Below are 17,275 nucleotides of genomic sequence, written 5' to 3' on the forward strand. Positions count from 1 at the left end.
CTGCAACAGATTCTGTAGCCTACGAAGCTTAAAATATTTACTACATGGCCCTTTACAGGAAAAAGTTTAAGACCACTAGTCCAGTGTCAACATGATTAAACTTTATGCACGATATTCCTAGAGGCCTTAGATGTCACATATGACTATCAGCTCATACATCCAACTGCCTAACAAATATCGTCACTTGGATGTCCTACAAGCACCTCAAGCTTAACATGTCTCAAATTCATCATCCTTCTCCAACCTACTTTGCTTCCATAATTCACTACATGATATCAATATCCACTCAGTTACGAAAGCTAGAAACCTGATAATTATCTGTCTAGTGTCTATTTAGATTGTATTTGTATTTTCAGTATCTAGAATAGCACCTGGCTTATAGGAAGTACTCAATATTTGATCACTGAATAAACAATGGTCTATATTTCCACACAGTTGAGGTCACCATGATTTCTAGAAATAATTAAAGAGGATACGTGGGCACTGGAAAAATTGCCAAATCACATGGTTATTTTTAAAAGAAAGTTCAGAGACGCTAACAAAACATGGGAAAATGCGAAAGGAAAAGCAAAAGTGGGAATTAGAATGGGCTGAGTGAGCCTGACACTTTCACGTTCCGTAGCCACAGAGGGACAGGTCTGTTCAGACTTCCAGCTGCCTAGAAATTCCATGGTGCTTTACTAGCTGTATTAAAATGTCTTTCTAATCACCAAGAAACCCACTTCTAGAATGGTTTTAAATGAAGCTTAAACCCATTCCAGAGAGTTTCTTTTTCCTCCCTGTACTTGGCACACAGAGTAAGTGAAAACAAGGGAAAGGCATTATATTAAGCTCTTAGAGAGTCACCAAAATGACAAGCCACCAAGGCACATATTAAGAGACCATCCCTCAGCTTTGTTCAATAATTAGATTACTAAAAATCAGGTACTATTTGGCATATTTAAAATTATAATCCTACCACAAATGGAGTTTATCCTTGCTGTGGGCCTGAAGGTATCCACAAAGTCTGATACTAGGTTTCCAAGTAACTAAAGAGAGAAAGAAAGAGGGAAGTCAAATAAATACGTACAAAAGGAAAATTGAGACTGCCCCTGAAATATATGAACATTTATATAAAATGAGATAATATATGTAAAGATTGCACATGATAACTGTTTAAAGGTTAGCTCCCTTTTGCTTCCTTCTAAAAAATCACTCGCCAGTTCATCTGTCCCTTAATTAAACCAAATCACACCACCATATCCTTAGCTATTTGATGAAGCTGATCATATTTTATTACATGGCATATAAATTGTCTCAATGGAAATGGAAAGAAATGAAATACATCATGATTAAAAATATACATATTATCTAAGGATAAAAGTCATCATTAAAAAAATAAGCACACAAAAATAAGATTAATATAACTGTTTTTTATAAAATACCCTTTTTTGCGTGTGAGACAGGGTCTCGTCCTTTTGCCGAAGCTAGAGTACAGTGGTGTGATCACAGCTCACTGCAGCCTCAAACTCCTGGTTTCAAGTAATCCTCCCACCTCAGCTCCTGAGTAGCTGGGGCTATAGGCATGTGCTACTATGCCTGGCTAATATGTGTGCGTGTGTTTTTTAATGTTTTGTAGAGACAGAGTCTTGTTATGTTACCCAGGTTGGGTCTTGAACTCTTGTCCTCAAATCATCTTCCCACCTTTGCCTCTCAAAGTGCTGTGAGCCACGAAGCCCAGCCGAAAATTTTTATTAAAAATTCAGGAAATATAAAATTTACCCAGTGTGGAAGTTTGCCTTCAGGATACAGTTTCCTGATCTCAGTGACTGCAAAATAGGCTGGTAATAAGCAGGCATTTCTTTCCAAGATATATGCTATAACCTAAGAAAAACAAAAAGGCCACATCATTCTTGACTAGTCCCACATATAAGCCCTTTATTTTATTTATTATCATTTTTTTTTTTTTTTTGAGACAGGGTCTTGCTCTGTTGCCCAGGCTTGGAGTGCAGTGGCATAATCATGGCTCACTACCTCTTCAACCTCTGGGGCTCCAGTGGTGTTCCCACCTCAGCCTCCAGAGTAGCTGGGACTACAGGTGTATGCCAGCAGGCCCGGCTAACTTTTTAATTTTTTGTAAAGACAGGGTCTCCCCAGGATGTCCTGGCTGGTCTCTAACAATGGGCTTAAATGAGCCTCCCGCCTTGGCCTCCCAAAGCACTGGGATTATAGACATGCGCCACTGCATCTGGCCCATGTGAGCGTTTTAAACACTACAATGACAATGACAACAAAAAAGATATTAAAAAGTAGAGATGTTACTTTCTGGAGAGATGTTGGTCAAAGGACAAAATTTCACTTTGACAAGAGGAATAAGTTCAAGAGACCTACTGGACATTATGGTGACTATGGTTAATAACGATATAGTGTATACTTCAAAATTGCTAAGAGAGTAGATTTTAAGTGTTATCGTTATAAAAAAATAAGTATATATAATATATATATATACACACACAGACAATTGCTACTTGTCAATTAAAATAAAATATAGAGATATTATTTAATGGATTTATTGGGTTTCAACTGTAGCAAAGAATACATTTATATGTAAAAAATATCTAAAAATAAAGATTAATAAACAATGGAATGGATTGTTCATGGTTAGTAAATAACCTTGCACATGCTTTAAATATTGGCACACTTAAACAGGAGTACAACAGACCAACGTAACAATTCTTGCGATACTAGTTACAAAGTACAAAGATCTTTTAAGTGGTCCATATGCTAAGGTCTTGTAATGTTTAAGCTATTTTAATTTCTATTTCATTGTTTTCATAATTTAAAACCATGAATTAAAATTTAAAATGTCCTTTTGAAATATAAGGGAACTAGCATCTTTTAAAATAGAAGAGATTTTTTTTTGGTAGAAGAAATAGAGCATCTCACAAAATACCGTAAGTATTAAAAGCACAGACCTAAACAAAGCTAGACTTTTTTGAGGTTATGATCACGAATTTCAGACACGTCTAAATTACCTCTCTTGCTGCCAGAAGCTGCTGTACAACAGCAGAGCTCACTGTATTAGGAATTGTCAAAATCTTCTCCAAAATCACTTTTAAGAGATCTCGAACACCCTGATATAAGAAAAAAGACATGGGTTAAAATTAAGCAGTGTCTACCGTGTTAGCTAAAACATCCGAAGGTTTCAGGGTGATATATTCCTTCAAGGTCACACCTTTAAATTTTCTGAATCAGAGTTACAATCTAAGTCCCTAACATTAACCCAACAGAAGAGTCATGTTCCAAAACAGAGTTCTAAAGACTGTCTTAAAATACAATGAGCAAAGAAAGTCATTATACAGTTTGTCAAGCTTTTTTGGCCCTCATAACATTAGAAGGGTTTACATTGTTACAAGGGTCAAAAACCTTAATTATACATATAGACAGAAATATATTGTAACAAGACTTGAATGCACTCTGAAAACTTGAGTAACAATATCAAACTTCTTGGTAGAGGACTGTTTCTGCTCACTCCCTTTTGTGCTGGGATTATAGGTGTAAGCCACTGTGACTGGCCTATTCTCCCTTCTCATCCATCACATACCTTAATCTCTCAAGGATATCCAAGGCTATTCTGTTAATCATTTCCACATATCCAATACCAGTTACATTATCTGATATATAAAGAAGAAATTTCATTCAACATTTATTTATTGACTATGAACTACGTAACCAAGCTTGTAAGACAGAACATATACATAAAAGAACAATTATGAAGTACCATACAAATAAGAAGGCAAAAATTGCATAAGTCTGAGTAAAGAGAAAATAATTAGCAAAAGCTTCTTAGAGTTAACTGTGTGATAAATCATGATTTAAACTAATAATTATCTGTTAGGTCATTACCTGTTAAATCATTTCAGATTAGAGAAAATGCAGAAATAAAGCACAGGGTCAGACACTGGTAATTCCTGGGAAAAGGACAATAACAAAAGTCTCCTGAAGATGCAGAATGGCTTTTGTAGCTATGGAGTCCCTAAGCCGTTTTATGAGACAAAATTAGAAAGTGTATGTTGTTTTTGGTCAAGAGCCCAAAGTGCTGAAGATATTAATTGAGGTAAGACCCACGTTCAAGAGAAGTGAAGCCAGGTCTTGCTCCCTTCATCAGTGATGCCTACATCCCTTCTCAGTTCCACACACCCCTGCTCTGTGCTTTCATTTGAAGGGATCATAATACTTGCAGCATGAAGGAACACGGATTCTGCTTTGTGACTTCCCTACTCTTCATAAAAATGTACCAGCTACCTGTATTTATAAGAATGTTGGGAGGGGAGTAGAGGAGCCAGGGAAACAACTGAGTAACTTTAAATCTCTTCAGGAAATATACCACAAGAAATAGACAGATTTTGTAAATGCTTCCACATCATTTCTCTCACCTGAAAATAAGACATGCACACCGAAAAATCAATCATATCTGAAAGCAATCACTTTTTATAATAAGAAAAATATACCTTGTAATCCACTCCCCCAATTATTTTCCGAACCAGTTTAAATGTTAAGGCCCAAAGCTGTGTTCTTTCCCACTCAAGAGTGTCAGAGTTTATCAGGGATTCACAAACCAGCCTATAAAAAAAGAAACAGCCATTCCAGTTACAAGACAGAATTTTCCAAGTTCTCTAATAGCCGCCAATATGGTTTGGCTGTGTACTCACACAAATCTCATCTTGAATTGTAGTTCCCATAATCCCCACGTGTCATGAGAAAAACCATTTAAATCATGAGGGACAGTTCCCCCCATACTGTTCTCATGATAGTGAGTTAGTTCTCACAAGATCTAATGGTTTTATATGGGGATTCCCCCTTCACTGGGCACTCATTCTCTCTCCCACCACCCTGTGATGAGGTGCCTTTTGCCATTATTCTAAGTTTCCTGAGGCCTCCCTAGCCATGCCAAACTGTGAGTCAATTAAACCTCTTTCCTTTATAAGTTACCCAGTCTCGGGTATATCTTTGTTAGCAGCATCAGACAGACTAATACAGCCATAGTCTGTGGACTGTATTATATTTATCCTCACAAGTGTCTTTCATAAAAGTGATTACTAAGCACACTTATAAATCTGTGTAGTATTTTACATTTTTTACTTGTATGAAAGATCAAAAACAAAGTAAGAATGAAATAATATTCATTATGTTATATTTTACTAGAAAGAAGTCTATCTAAAGCTTTCGGTTAGATGTTTACCATCTATCACCTTGTGGTACACTGGATTTTTCCAACAGGATGGCAACAAGATTTTTGATCCCACATCTTCTTCTGAAATGTGACACTGACATTTCTCCCAAGGAGAGGTAGGGGGAAAGTCTACGTTCTCACTCCTTAGATCTGGGCAGACCTAAGACTATGGCCAAAAGGATGCAGTATGACTTCCAAGAAGACAAGGTGATACAATTTCTGCCTAGCCCTCTTTTGCACACTTGCTGTTAGGCTCCACCATGAGGTGAGAAAGTCTAGGCCACAAGGTGAGGGCCTGTGGAGGTTCTGGCTAATAATCCCAGCTGAGGTTCCAGATGACAGCCAGGAATCAACCACCAGATATCTGAGTGGGGAAGCTTTTGCCATGCTCCAGCCCTAGCCACAATGATCACAATCATTACGACCTTGAGTAAAAAGTGTCTCCTAAGCCCAGTCAACCACTAAAACCATGAATAATTTTAAAACCTGAGTATTACTGTTTTAAGCCATAAGGTGTTGAGGTTGTGCAGCAAAAGTAAAGGGTTACAAACTAATTAAAGTGATTAATCTCAGCCCCTGGGCAGAAACATCTGGTTTTGAGCCCACAAGCATTACCTAATTCAAAGACTATTACTCCTAGAAACTAAAACCTGAGGTATTATATAAAGGATTACTTGATAAACCTCACTTTCTTCTTCATTCTCTTACCTTTTTACAACAACAACCTCAACCAATTTCCAATCACATATAGAAAAGAAAATTCTTCAGATTGCTCATACCCATTAAACGTACCTGGGTGGAAGGAGACCAGTCTCAACTGCCATTGCTAAGCAGTCATAAAGAAAAGAAATTCTTTTAGGACTATGTTGACCATGAATAAACTTAACAATCCACTGGATACACTGTTCATGAGACTCCTGGAAAATGAGAGAATGATTTTACTTGGGGTCTAAAGTTACATTTTTATAACAAATAGCTAATACTACAACTGGAAGTATACCAATACTATGAAAGAAATACTTCACTATGAGCATCTGTGGATGAAAATAATTTTTAAAAAAAGCAAAATTTAAAAATTCAGATTTAGTATTTGTCACATTAAGCTTAACATTTTGTAATTACATAGATAAAATGCTACCATTTTTATTACATGGGAACTTCAAAAGTAGTAATTAATTAGTTAACATATTAACAGTCAATAGAAAACTCTTAACACAGATTGTTGTAAGGCATTGTAAACAGTGCCCTTTATGGCATATATAAATATTACTGTCACTGGGGGTAAAATTCATTATGGATCAGTATGTATCAGCCTTAGGAGAATTAGGTGTGAATCTAATCCCTAAGATCCCAAACAAGAGCCCATTATGAATCCAATGACATGTCACATTTCTAGACTGGCAAAACTTTAAATACGATGTCAAAATGTTGTGCCCGTATCAAAGTTTGTCTTCTAGGATTATCTCCAAAAAGAGCCTATAATGTTCTGCTTCTCTCCACAACCACTGTTCTCATACATACTTCTATTGTGGCACATATAACAATGATTTGGAAATACCTATTTTCTTCCTGGTCTCTCCATTAGAGGGCCACATCATAATTCATAAAGTGTTTAATGAATTTTTTTTTTTAATTTTGGAAAGATATTCAACATCACTGAGAGAAATGCAAAATAAAATTATACTGAGATAAAATTTCTCATGTTTTTGATAGGCAAAGATCAAAAAGCTTAACACTCTATTGTGAGGTTATAAGAAAAAGATACTCTCAGCCGGGCGTGGTGGCTCATGCCTGTAATCCCAGCACTTTGGGAGGCTTAGGTGGGCAGATCATGAGGTCGGGAGATCGAGACCATCCTGGCTAACATGATGAAACCCCATCTCTACTAAAAATACAAAAAATGAGCAGGGCGTGGTAGCAGGTGCCTGTAGTCCCAGCTACTCGGGAGGCTGAGGCAGGAGAACGGCGTGAATCCGAGAGGCAGAGGTTGCAGTGAGCCAAGATCACGCCACTGCACTCTAGCCTGGGCGACAGAGTGAGACTCTGTCTCCAAAAAAAAAAGAAAAAGATAATCTCAAACACTGCTGGTGGAAGCATAAACTAGTATAACCCTTATGGAAAATTTAATAATTTCTATAAAAATTACAAACTGATAAGGCTTTTGACTCAGCAATACTATTTCTAGGAATTTATCCTATTTTTCATGCATAATATTATTCATCACAGCATTGGTTAAATTAGAAAAAGTAAGAAGAAACTTAGAAGACAGTAGAAGATTGGTTAAACGGAGGAAGGTACAGCCATACAATGGAATATTATGCTGCTATTTAAAAAAAAAGTAAGAAAGGAAGGAACAAGTAATGCTTGGACTGATAGGGAATTACCTGTAGATTATTATTAGGAGAAAAAAAGTGCTAATTAATGAACAGTGTACATGGTATATTATCATGCTATAAAAGTGTTTCTATATGCATAAAATACTTCTAGAAGAAAACATAACCTGAGGATATTGGCTACAGACAGAAAAAATAACAGGTAAGAGAAGAGAAAGAGACTAGTTATTGGATCCACCCTTTTATACCTGTGCATTTTGAACCATATAAATGTATTACCTATTAGAAAACAACTAAACAAAAAGGTTAAAACATGACTGTATTGGCATTATATGATCCATGTCTGAGTGGCAAATCTTATCACCAGTGGCTGACACGCAAACAGTTCTCATTTCCCTACCTACAGTGTACCATGAGAAGGTAAGGCACTACTGCAATGTGAGCTCTTCGAGGATGACACATTATTGTCTTTTTCACGGATACATTTTCTGGTAGCTGTTCTTTGTTACTTTTACAGTTTGTCTCCTCATTTTTACTATAATATTTTCCTATCCTTATTATAGAATCTTGGTATTCCTATTGTAGCATCTTTGTATCAATGCTGTGCCAATTCCTTTATTTAGTAAAAAAAAATGGAATTTGTATCCTTGACAAGTAAAGCTTAACATATCTGTTTTCAAGTGTACCAAATAAATCCGAATAGGATGAAAATGATCTTAATTAATCTAACATAGGGAGGTTTTTTTTTTTTTTTAAACATCTCACACTGTGCAGTATCAACTTGACTTCTCAACACAGGTTTTCCACTGAAATATACAAATTAAAACAAATGGAAGCCAGAATAAAAAATGATAACAATTTTATTTCTCCCTTCTCAGGAAGATCTTAAGAGCAGCATGAAAGTAAATGTTAAGAGAAAAAAAAAAAAAAAAAAGAAGAGGCCAAAAATCATCAGCTGAATGTATTAAAAATGAAGCGCTCACCTGAGAAAGACCACCCCAAAACTGTCTGAAGGCCCCCAGACAGCTAATTAGTTTTGTTTTCTCATCTTCAGGAGTATCCATAAACATGCTAAAAAAATAAAAATTGCATTATTTGTCATTCGTTTTAAAAAGGTAATTACACACAATCAGAATAGTGGATCTTATAACCTTCCAACACGAAACTAAGTAAAATCTGACAGACACAATCACATAAAAACACAAAACTCTGCCACGCATACACTCACCCAGGAAAAGCCTCTTCTATAACTTCCGTTTTCTGTAAAAAAAAAAAAACAAAATGTAAACAATGTTAATTTTAAAAAGGCGCCTCCCTTAGCCAAGTATTACAATGTAACACAGGGCAAGTCACCTTAATCAGCTCTGAAACTATCAATACCTGTCTGGCCTGTCACTGTATCGATTTCAAAGGATACAATGAACTTGACAGCAGTTTGAGAATCACTAAACCTCCCCGCATACAACCTCGGTGTCAAAACAAGGGAATAAAAAGGGAGGCGTGAGAGGAGGTTGCCCAGGCCAGTTTCCTTGGTCCGCTGCCCCCGCGTCTCCCCGTCCCCAAGCCGTAGTCCTGGATGGCCGGCAGCTGCACTCACCACCACCTCTTCGAAAATGCTCTGCAGTTGCGTCTCCATCTGTACTATCACCCCCGCCTTTCCAGGGTGCCCGGCAAGGCCCGGATCAGACTCGAGCTCTGGGAATATAGGGGCAGAGGGGCGGAGACCTCCGGAGGAAACCGTAGCTCCTCGGCGTCGCTTCCTCTCCCAGCGCTTTACCTGGAGCGTTCCCTCCCGAGCCCAGCCAACAGCAGGAACCTGTACGGAAGACGGGAAGGGCCCGGTACGAGCTGTTTGCAAACCCCGCAGAAACCAGCGGCGCCGCCAGAAGGTTCCGTCTGTGGAGAAGGGCGGCCCGCAAGCCGGACGAGAGCGCCCCCAAACGGAACCTTGAGCCCAAGGACCCCGGAGGCATCGTCGACCGCAGGCCGCCACCTCCCGGCTGGAGAAGGAGTTGCTTCCTGTTCGGGGCTAACCCGTTTGCAGACTGAGAAATGAAAAGTTTGGAACCCAGAAGCTGCAGCCTGCGGAAAATGCTGGAGCCGCAGCTGACCTTCTGGACCTCCATCAGCGGTCTGCAGCCAGGAGCTGAAGCCACAGAGACGGTGTCTTCTCAGCTATGATAACCTCAGTGCAAATGTAATTGATTGACTTTTGAATGCCAAACCAATTTTGCTTCTATGGTATAAATGCTACTTGGTCATAATATATTATCCTTTTTAATATATTGCTGGATTCTATTTGCTATTATATTGTTGAGAGTATGTGTTTTTCTTCATATGCCACCATCATCACCAACCCCTAAAACATCTGTTATGTCTTGAATGATCAGCTTTCTTTACCTCATAAAGAAAATTGTTGATGAGAGTCATAGACATCCAAAGGCCTTTCACTTCTTTGACGGTTGTGAAATGCCACAAACTGCTAAGCATGAACTACTCCTTTGTAGCTGCTAAGTGATGAGCTGATGACTCCCCATTCATGGTTTTGTTATACAAGTGTCTGACCTGGCATAAATTTAGTTTTCTAACAACTTTAATATGCACATGCAACCATGTTGTCCACACAATAGCTACTAAAAGCTGAAAAGAAAGAATTCAGATTTCCTGCTGGAGAAAAACTTGAAAAGTTAGGCTTAGTGTATTGTTTGCTAGGGTTGCCATAACAAAATACCACAGACTGGGTGGCTTAAACAACAGAAATTTCTTTTCTTGTAATTCTGGAGGCTAGAAGTCTGAGGTTGAAGTTGATAGGGTTAGTTTCTATAGAGGCCTCTGTCCTTGGCTTGTAGATGACCTTCTTCTCCTTGTGTCTTCACATGGTCTTCCCTTTTTACATGTCTGTGTCCTAATTTTCTCTTCCTAGAAGTTCACCAGTCAGGTTAGGGCCCATGTATCTACTCTAAAGAGCTTTAAGCTTAGTTTAAGACATAGACATTTTAAACCATAATAGAGTGTGATATGTGCAATACTAGTGATGCTAATAAAGTGCCAGGGAGAAAAGGAGGAAATACAAATTTTTCTACAGAAAGGGATTTAGAAAGATACCTAGGGGAGTTTGCTTAGACTGCTGTGAACAGCATACTATAAACTGGGGGGTAATTTGAGTCTGAGCAAACTGAAAGCTGAGAATTCAGGCTTCTTGTTCCATCCTTGTCCTATCAGGATTTAGAGTGGGGGACTAAAGAGCCAACTGGAAACTCTGAGCAGCTGGGCAGGGCTTATCAACTTTGAGCATCATTATAGTGTGTTCTGGGGACATTGTTTCTTGGAGAATCCCCAAAGTTGGTATCATCAGGTCTTTCCCCTTAGGCTGGTCTGAATCACCAAGGAAGATACATCTAATCTCTTACAAGTGGGTAAAGTTCTGACTGGCTGCCAACCTTCTTGCAGCCAAAAGGAACAAGAAGCCTGATCTCTTACAAGTGGGTAAAGTTCTGACTGGCTGCCAACCTTCTTGCAGCCAAAAGGAACAAGAAGCCTGAGTTCTCAGCGTTCAGTTTGCTCAGACTCGAATCACCCCAGTTTATAGTATGCTATTCACAGCAGTCTGAGCAAACTCACGTAGATATCTTTCTAAATCCCTTTCTGTAGAAAAATTTGTATTTCTTCTTCTTTCCTCCTGGCACTTTATTAGCACTACTAGTATTGCACAGATTACACTATATTATGGTTTAAAATGTCTACTTCTTCAACTAGACTAAAGCTCTTTAGAGTAGATACAGAAATTAAACATGCCTGCATTTCCTAACACCTGGCGTAAAGTCTGGTACTTGGTGGTGCTCAGTCATTATTCATTACTTTGGGTAGAATAAAAACATCTGAAGTGCCTTTATTTTATGGACAAGACTTCCTCTGAGGTAATAGCTATTTCTGGAATGCTGGATGTAGAGAAAGATTTGGAACACCTAAAAAGTTATACCTAGTAAAGTTATTATAATTTATAACAATTGGGTTCACTGGACATTTATGTATGTGGTAGCTTATACTTCTAATGTTATTTCTGAAACCATTACAAAATTTATTCAGCAAGTGTTCATTGAATGTCTTCTAGGTGTTGGCCACTGTGCTAGACACTAGAACAAGACTGTAAGCCCAAACTGACCTAGTTCCTGCCACCACGGAGCTGACACGGCAGAGAGGAGTTTAAAGGTTTGGGGAAATAACTTGGTTCATGCCAGGTTTCAGAGATGTAAACAGTACGTGGCCTGTACCTTCTGCTTCATGGATGGGCACCGTGGGAGCACTGTGACACTGAGCTCTACCTCAGAGAGCCCAGGCAGCATGGTTGTTTTATAATGTCTCTTCTGGAGACATCTCTAGAATTTGAGTCATAAATGAGGCCCTCATGAGTACACTAAAAATGAGAAGAGCCTATGAAAACCTGGAAAATGTTTGGAAATCCAAAGATTTCTGAGTTTCAAAATGAACAAGAAAGGGCTCCTAGAAATCTAACACTACTAGGGAATATTTCTGTACTTGAGACAAAGTAAGAGAAACAGTCTTCCATGAACCAGAGACAACCTTAGGAATGCTGATCGTTCAGTAGAAAACAATTGCTACACCACAGGAGTCATCACATCAGGTTTCTCATCTCCAAATTGATTATAGATGTTCATTGTGCTGATCAGTAATGAGATTTTTACTTATTTAGTCAGAAAATATCTTTTCACACACATAGGTACTGGCAAACAGCGGTATCAAACTGTGACCATTGATTCTACTTTGCCATAGTCGTCGTTTGGAGGACTAGAGCTGGGCTCTCTATTCCATGCTGGGTGTCTGCTTTGTCTTCTGGTGTGTACCATTGCCTCTCAGACCTGGTTTGGCACTGCTGACATCAGTCTCACCAAGACAGCCAGTTCTCAATTCAGCTTCAGTGTTGGATCTCCACTTGCTGAGGATTAGCTTCTGTCCTTCCTATACCAACTGCCTACCTGGTTAGCTTTCTGATTGCTTTGTGTGCTTGTCAATCTCCTTGTAGGTTTTTCTGCTTTTTCCTCATGACTGGCCCTCCCTGAAGTTAGTCACCTGCCCATCTATCTCTGGCATTATGTTATTATGTGAGGTCTCCCTTCCTTTGTGGACTCCTTCTTCCTTTTGCTGTTGGACCTGAGCCTAGCATCTGCCTCACCTCTACCACCCTCCTCAGTGCGATTAGTTTCTCTGGGCTCTCCCAGTCTAGCTTGTCCACCTATCACCCAAGATCTAGCACTGGAACCAGGAAGGGCAGGTTCCTGAGACAAAGAAGTTGATGTTGGCAGGCCCCTAGGGCTTTTCTGAGACAACAACAACCCATTTGTTGCCAGAATTCTGTGGACACTGAGACCTTCTGTAACATGAGGAATGTTTATGGTTTACATTGATGGGTGATGTAATGGTAGCTGCCTCTCAGAATGCAAACGTTCTAAGCCATTAACTTACTTACAAATTACTCTGAACATTTTAATGTTCAGAGTAAAGTTTCAGAACCAAGAAGGTACAGGTTGTTCTGAAGTTGAAGAAGAAAAGAAGAGAAGGTACAGATTGTTCTAAAGTTAAAGAAGAAAAGAATAGGCAAACTTTCAAGGTCCAGTTAACTTAGAAAGTGTAGGTTCAGATTTAAGTGACACAGGCAGTCTATTCCAAAGTCTAAGTTGCATGGAAGGTGTGGTTTTGGCTTGTGTCTATTGATCAGGTGAACTGTTAAGAATAAGTTTCTTTCTTTCTTTCTTTCTTTCTTTCTTTCTTTCTTTCTTTCTTTCTTTTTTGAGATGATGGTCTTACTCTGCTGCTCATGCTGGAATGCAGTGGTGCCATCATAGCTCACTACAGCCCCAAACTCCTGGGCTCAAGCAATCCTCCCCGTATTCTCCCACCTCAGCCTCCCAAGTAGCTAGGACTACAGGCATGCACCATAACTCCTGGATAATTTTTTATTTTTCATTTTTTGTAGAGACAGGGTCTCACTATGTTGCCCTGGTGGGTCTCAAACTGGCATAAGTGATCCTCCTGCCTCAGCCTCCCAAAGTGCTGGGATTACAGGTGTGAGTCACTGCATCCAGCCAGGAATAAGTTTCTAGAACTTGAAAGACTCAAAAGAGGTTGGGGTTTAGAGTTCAGTTAGAGAAATTGTTATAGCCAAAAATATGGCTAGCAACTTGGCAATGCCAACCATCTTCACTATACCTACTTGTATTATACATAGGTAGATTCCTTGAGGTTTATTCATCTTAGGACCTGAAGGACTGGGATGTGTCCCTATTATCATATCCAAAATTTAGTGACTTAGAGATAATCTAATAATCTTTGATAATTCTTAAAAATGAAGAATTCAATGTCCAGAATCACTTAATTTGTAACACAGACAGTCACTTACAAGCTAAGCCTTTATCAGAGGCCCCCTGACTTCCCCACCTAGGATTTTTTTGTGTGTTTTTCAGGGTTGAAAGGGGATAGGGATATACTCACTATGTACCCACAATATTTTTAATTAAAAAAAAAGAAAAGGGATGAGGGATGAGGATGAAGGAAGAGAGAAGTGAAATTCTGGCAGTGTAGAACATAAGGAATCACTTAGTAAAGATACAGAGTAAGAGTCAGTAGTATGTTGGTGATATGGTTAGGCTTTGTGTCCCCACCCAAATCTCATCTTGAATTGTAGTCTCCACATGTTGAGGGAAGGAAGTGATTGGATTCTGGGGGTGGTATCCCCCATACTGTTCTCGTAATAGTGAATTTTCACGAGATCTGATGGTTTTATAAGTGTTTGACGGTACCTCCTATGCACACATTCTCTTCTTTCTCCCGCCACCACGTGAAGAAGGTTCTTACTTCTCCTTTGCTTTCCACCATGATTGTAAGTTTCCTGAGGCCTCCCCAGCCATGTGGAACTGTGAGTCAATTGAAGCTCTTTTCTTTATAAATCACCCAGTCTCAGGTAGTTCTTTATAGCACTGCGGAAACAGACTAATATACTTGGTATACAAAACTGGTATAGAATCAAGTTACATTTTGGAAAATACCAGGAAGAAGCATCTGAAAGGGCAATTGGAGTGTCAGAACCAGGTTAAGAGCAGGCTCTGTGGCACAATGGATAGTTCATTGGACTTTTGCCTACATTGAAAGAATGAGGTTAAGCTCAGCAACTAATGCTGATGCTTTCGCTGGTTAGGCCTATAGGTGGAATTCATGAAGTTGGGGGAATACCGCACTAATTTTTAATTTTTCTAATTCTGAAGCCCAGGCTCACCTGATTGTGGCAGTGGGGAATGTCCAAAATATGTAGGACCGGGCAGGCCGGCAACTCAGGCTAATGCTGCTGTTTTAGGAGTGAATTTTTTCTCTGGTAAGCCTGTTTTTGCTCGTAAGGACTTCAACTGATTGGATGAGGCGCGCTCTCACATTATTGAAGACAATTTCCTTTTTTAAAGTCAATTAATTATAGTTGTTACCATATCTACAAAACATCACATCACCCTAGATTAGCGTTTGATTAAATAACAGGATAATATGGCCTAGCCAAATTGACACACACAGCTAATCATCACAGCAGGAAGGAAAAGTAGGATCCCCAGCAACTAGAGGTAAGGCAGAGTCAGTGCACTGCCGTGAGTGCAAGTAGGCAATCAGAACCCAGAAACCCATAAAAATGGAAGGCACATAACAAATGATTAGATAAAAGCCATAGATCCGAGGAATCCCCTAAATTTGAGACAAATTATGACATAGGTTTGGTCTTTGTTTTTAAAAAATCATAATGATTCAACAGCAAAATACTTTGAAGAAGGAACCTGGTGGTATTTCACTTCTGAGATATCACTAAAAGAATTGTGCGTAAGTGACCAAGTCCCTTTGGTGGTCCTCCGACCTTATCTGTAAAATCCAAAAGTCTGATTAGAATAATGACAGGATGTTTGCAGAAAAGAATTTGAATGTAAAGTGTTTAGACTGCTCTGGGCTGCATATCAAATCACTAAGAGGGATATTTATTTGTTTGTTTGTTTGTTTGTTTATTTATTTTGAGACAGAGTCTCACTTTGTTGCCCAGGCTGGAAGGCAGTGGCATGATCTTGGATCACCACAACTTCTGCCTCCCAGGCGCAAGCGATTCTCAAGCTTCAGCCTCCCAAGTACCTGAGATTAGAGGCACCTGCCACCATGGCCAGCTAATTTTTGTATTTTTAGTAGAGATGGGGTTTCACCATGTTGGCCAGGCTGGTCTCAAACTCCTGACCCCAGGTGATCCACCTGTCTCAGCCTTCTAAATTCTGGGGTTATAGGTGTGAGCCACCATGCCTGGCTAATTTTTGTATTTTTAGTAGACATGGAGTTTCACCATGTTGACTAGGCTGGTCTGGAACTCCTGACTCAGATGATCCGCCCGTCTCAGCCTTCCAAGCCTTCCAAAGTGCTGGGATTACAGGTGTGAGCCACCACGCCCGGCCGGGATATTTTAAAAATACTGCTGCCTTAGCCAAAACTACAGAAGATCATTAAACTGAAGTGGAGCCTGGGCTTCAGAATTAGAAAAATAAAAACTTAAAAAAAATACTTCTCTGAGTACTTCTAAGTTCATCCAGTGTGGAGAGTCAGGTGCCCAAATTATTCAAATATTTTTTTATTCTGGTTTTTAAGCACATAATACTCCATGTGATTCCTGGAAAGAAATCTGCAAGAACCTGGATTTGGTTGTCTTTATGGCATCTTCTAGTTCTAAAATGAATTCCTTCTGTACCAACAACTAATGCTGATACTTTTGCTGGTTAGGGATATAGGTGGAATTGGTGAAGTGGGGGTATACTGGACCAAGGGAGTGATGGAAAAGATGAGCACAAACCCATAACGCCAGAAAAGGAAACGTGGCTCTCATGCTGCAGATTTATATTTTATTTATTTTTATTTTTTCATTTTTTTATACTTTCGAGACAGGATCTCACTCTTGTTGCCCAGGCTGGAGTGCAGTGGCGTGATCTCGACTTCCCGGCCTCAAGTGATTGTCCCACCTCAGCCTCCCGAGTAGCTGGGACTACAGGCATGTGCCACCATGCCTGGCCAATTTTTTGAATTTTTAATAGAGACGGTTGTTTTGCCTTGTTGCCCAGGCTTGTCTCCAACTCCTGGACTCAAGCAATCCTCCCGCCTCAGACACCCAACATGTTGGGATTACAGGTGTGAGCTACCACGACTGGCTATTTTTAATTTTTTGTTACAGGGCCTTGCTCTGTCTCTCAGGCTGGAGTGCAGTGGGGTGATCATGTGGCAGGCCAGGTCTCACAAACAGGCAGGCCTCCATAATAACTGTTTCAGCACTGACTGAATGGTTAGGTTAAATATTAAAGGCTGAGAGAGTCAGTGCCCTTACACAAAGTCCAGAACAAGTAACAAAGGCCCACCAAGACTCTTTCCCAGGCCTTCCTGGGCCTTGAAGCATGACAAGATAATGAAGGAATACTCACACTCCTTGTGACAAGACAGTCTTCGGGAGATTCCCAGCAGCTGCCGGGTGAGGTTTTCCTGGAGACTCTCCCCAGGGCTATCCCATGTGCAAAACCACACGTCCCTCTCCCTACTGGGGAATAACGGAGATCGGGGTGGACGCGCTCAAAGGGTAAAACCAGATTTATGCCGGGAGCCTATTATTTTCCCATCTGGGCTTCTTAAGCCATTTGCCTGGTACTGCCAGGGAAGCAAT

General features: G+C 39.7%; 2 protein-coding genes across 11 annotated transcripts in view; one reads left to right on the forward strand and one right to left on the reverse strand.

Annotated features, from left to right (window-relative positions):
* MED23 (mediator complex subunit 23) overlaps nt 1-9,433 on the reverse strand; it is a 55,080-nt gene extending 45,647 nt beyond the window's left edge. For 5 of the 10 annotated variants that reach the window (XM_063813493.1, XM_063813497.1, XM_009452009.5 and 2 more), the window contains exons 1-8: nt 9,143-9,368; nt 8,774-8,805; nt 8,529-8,616; nt 6,005-6,129; nt 4,491-4,602; nt 3,015-3,113; nt 1,762-1,863; nt 959-1,028 (exon numbers count right to left, since the gene is read on the reverse strand). In XM_063813493.1, the coding sequence (XP_063669563.1) occupies nt 959-1,028; nt 1,762-1,863; nt 3,015-3,113; nt 4,491-4,602; nt 6,005-6,129; nt 8,529-8,616; nt 8,774-8,805; nt 9,143-9,181 (667 nt within the window). In that variant the 5' untranslated portion in view covers nt 9,182-9,368. Of the gene's footprint in view, nt 1-958; nt 1,029-1,761; nt 1,864-3,014; nt 3,114-4,490; nt 4,603-6,004; nt 6,130-8,528; nt 8,617-8,773; nt 8,806-9,142 lie in introns of all 10 variants that reach the window. The other 5 variants (XM_063813496.1, XM_063813495.1, XM_009452012.5 and 2 more) reach the window with 3 other exon arrangements.
* Nucleotides 9,434-9,581: 148 nt separating this feature from the next.
* ENPP3 (ectonucleotide pyrophosphatase/phosphodiesterase 3) overlaps nt 9,582-17,275 on the forward strand; it is a 102,106-nt gene continuing 94,412 nt past the window's right edge. Inside the window, exon 1 of the mRNA XM_054686323.2 lies at nt 9,582-9,742. The gene's annotated coding sequence lies outside the window, so the exon portion shown is untranslated. The remainder of the gene's footprint in view (nt 9,743-17,275) is intronic.

The sequence above is a fragment of the Pan troglodytes genome, chromosome 5, assembly GCF_028858775.2.
Source record: "Pan troglodytes isolate AG18354 chromosome 5, NHGRI_mPanTro3-v2.0_pri, whole genome shotgun sequence".
Lineage (NCBI taxonomy): Eukaryota > Metazoa > Chordata > Mammalia > Primates > Hominidae > Pan > Pan troglodytes.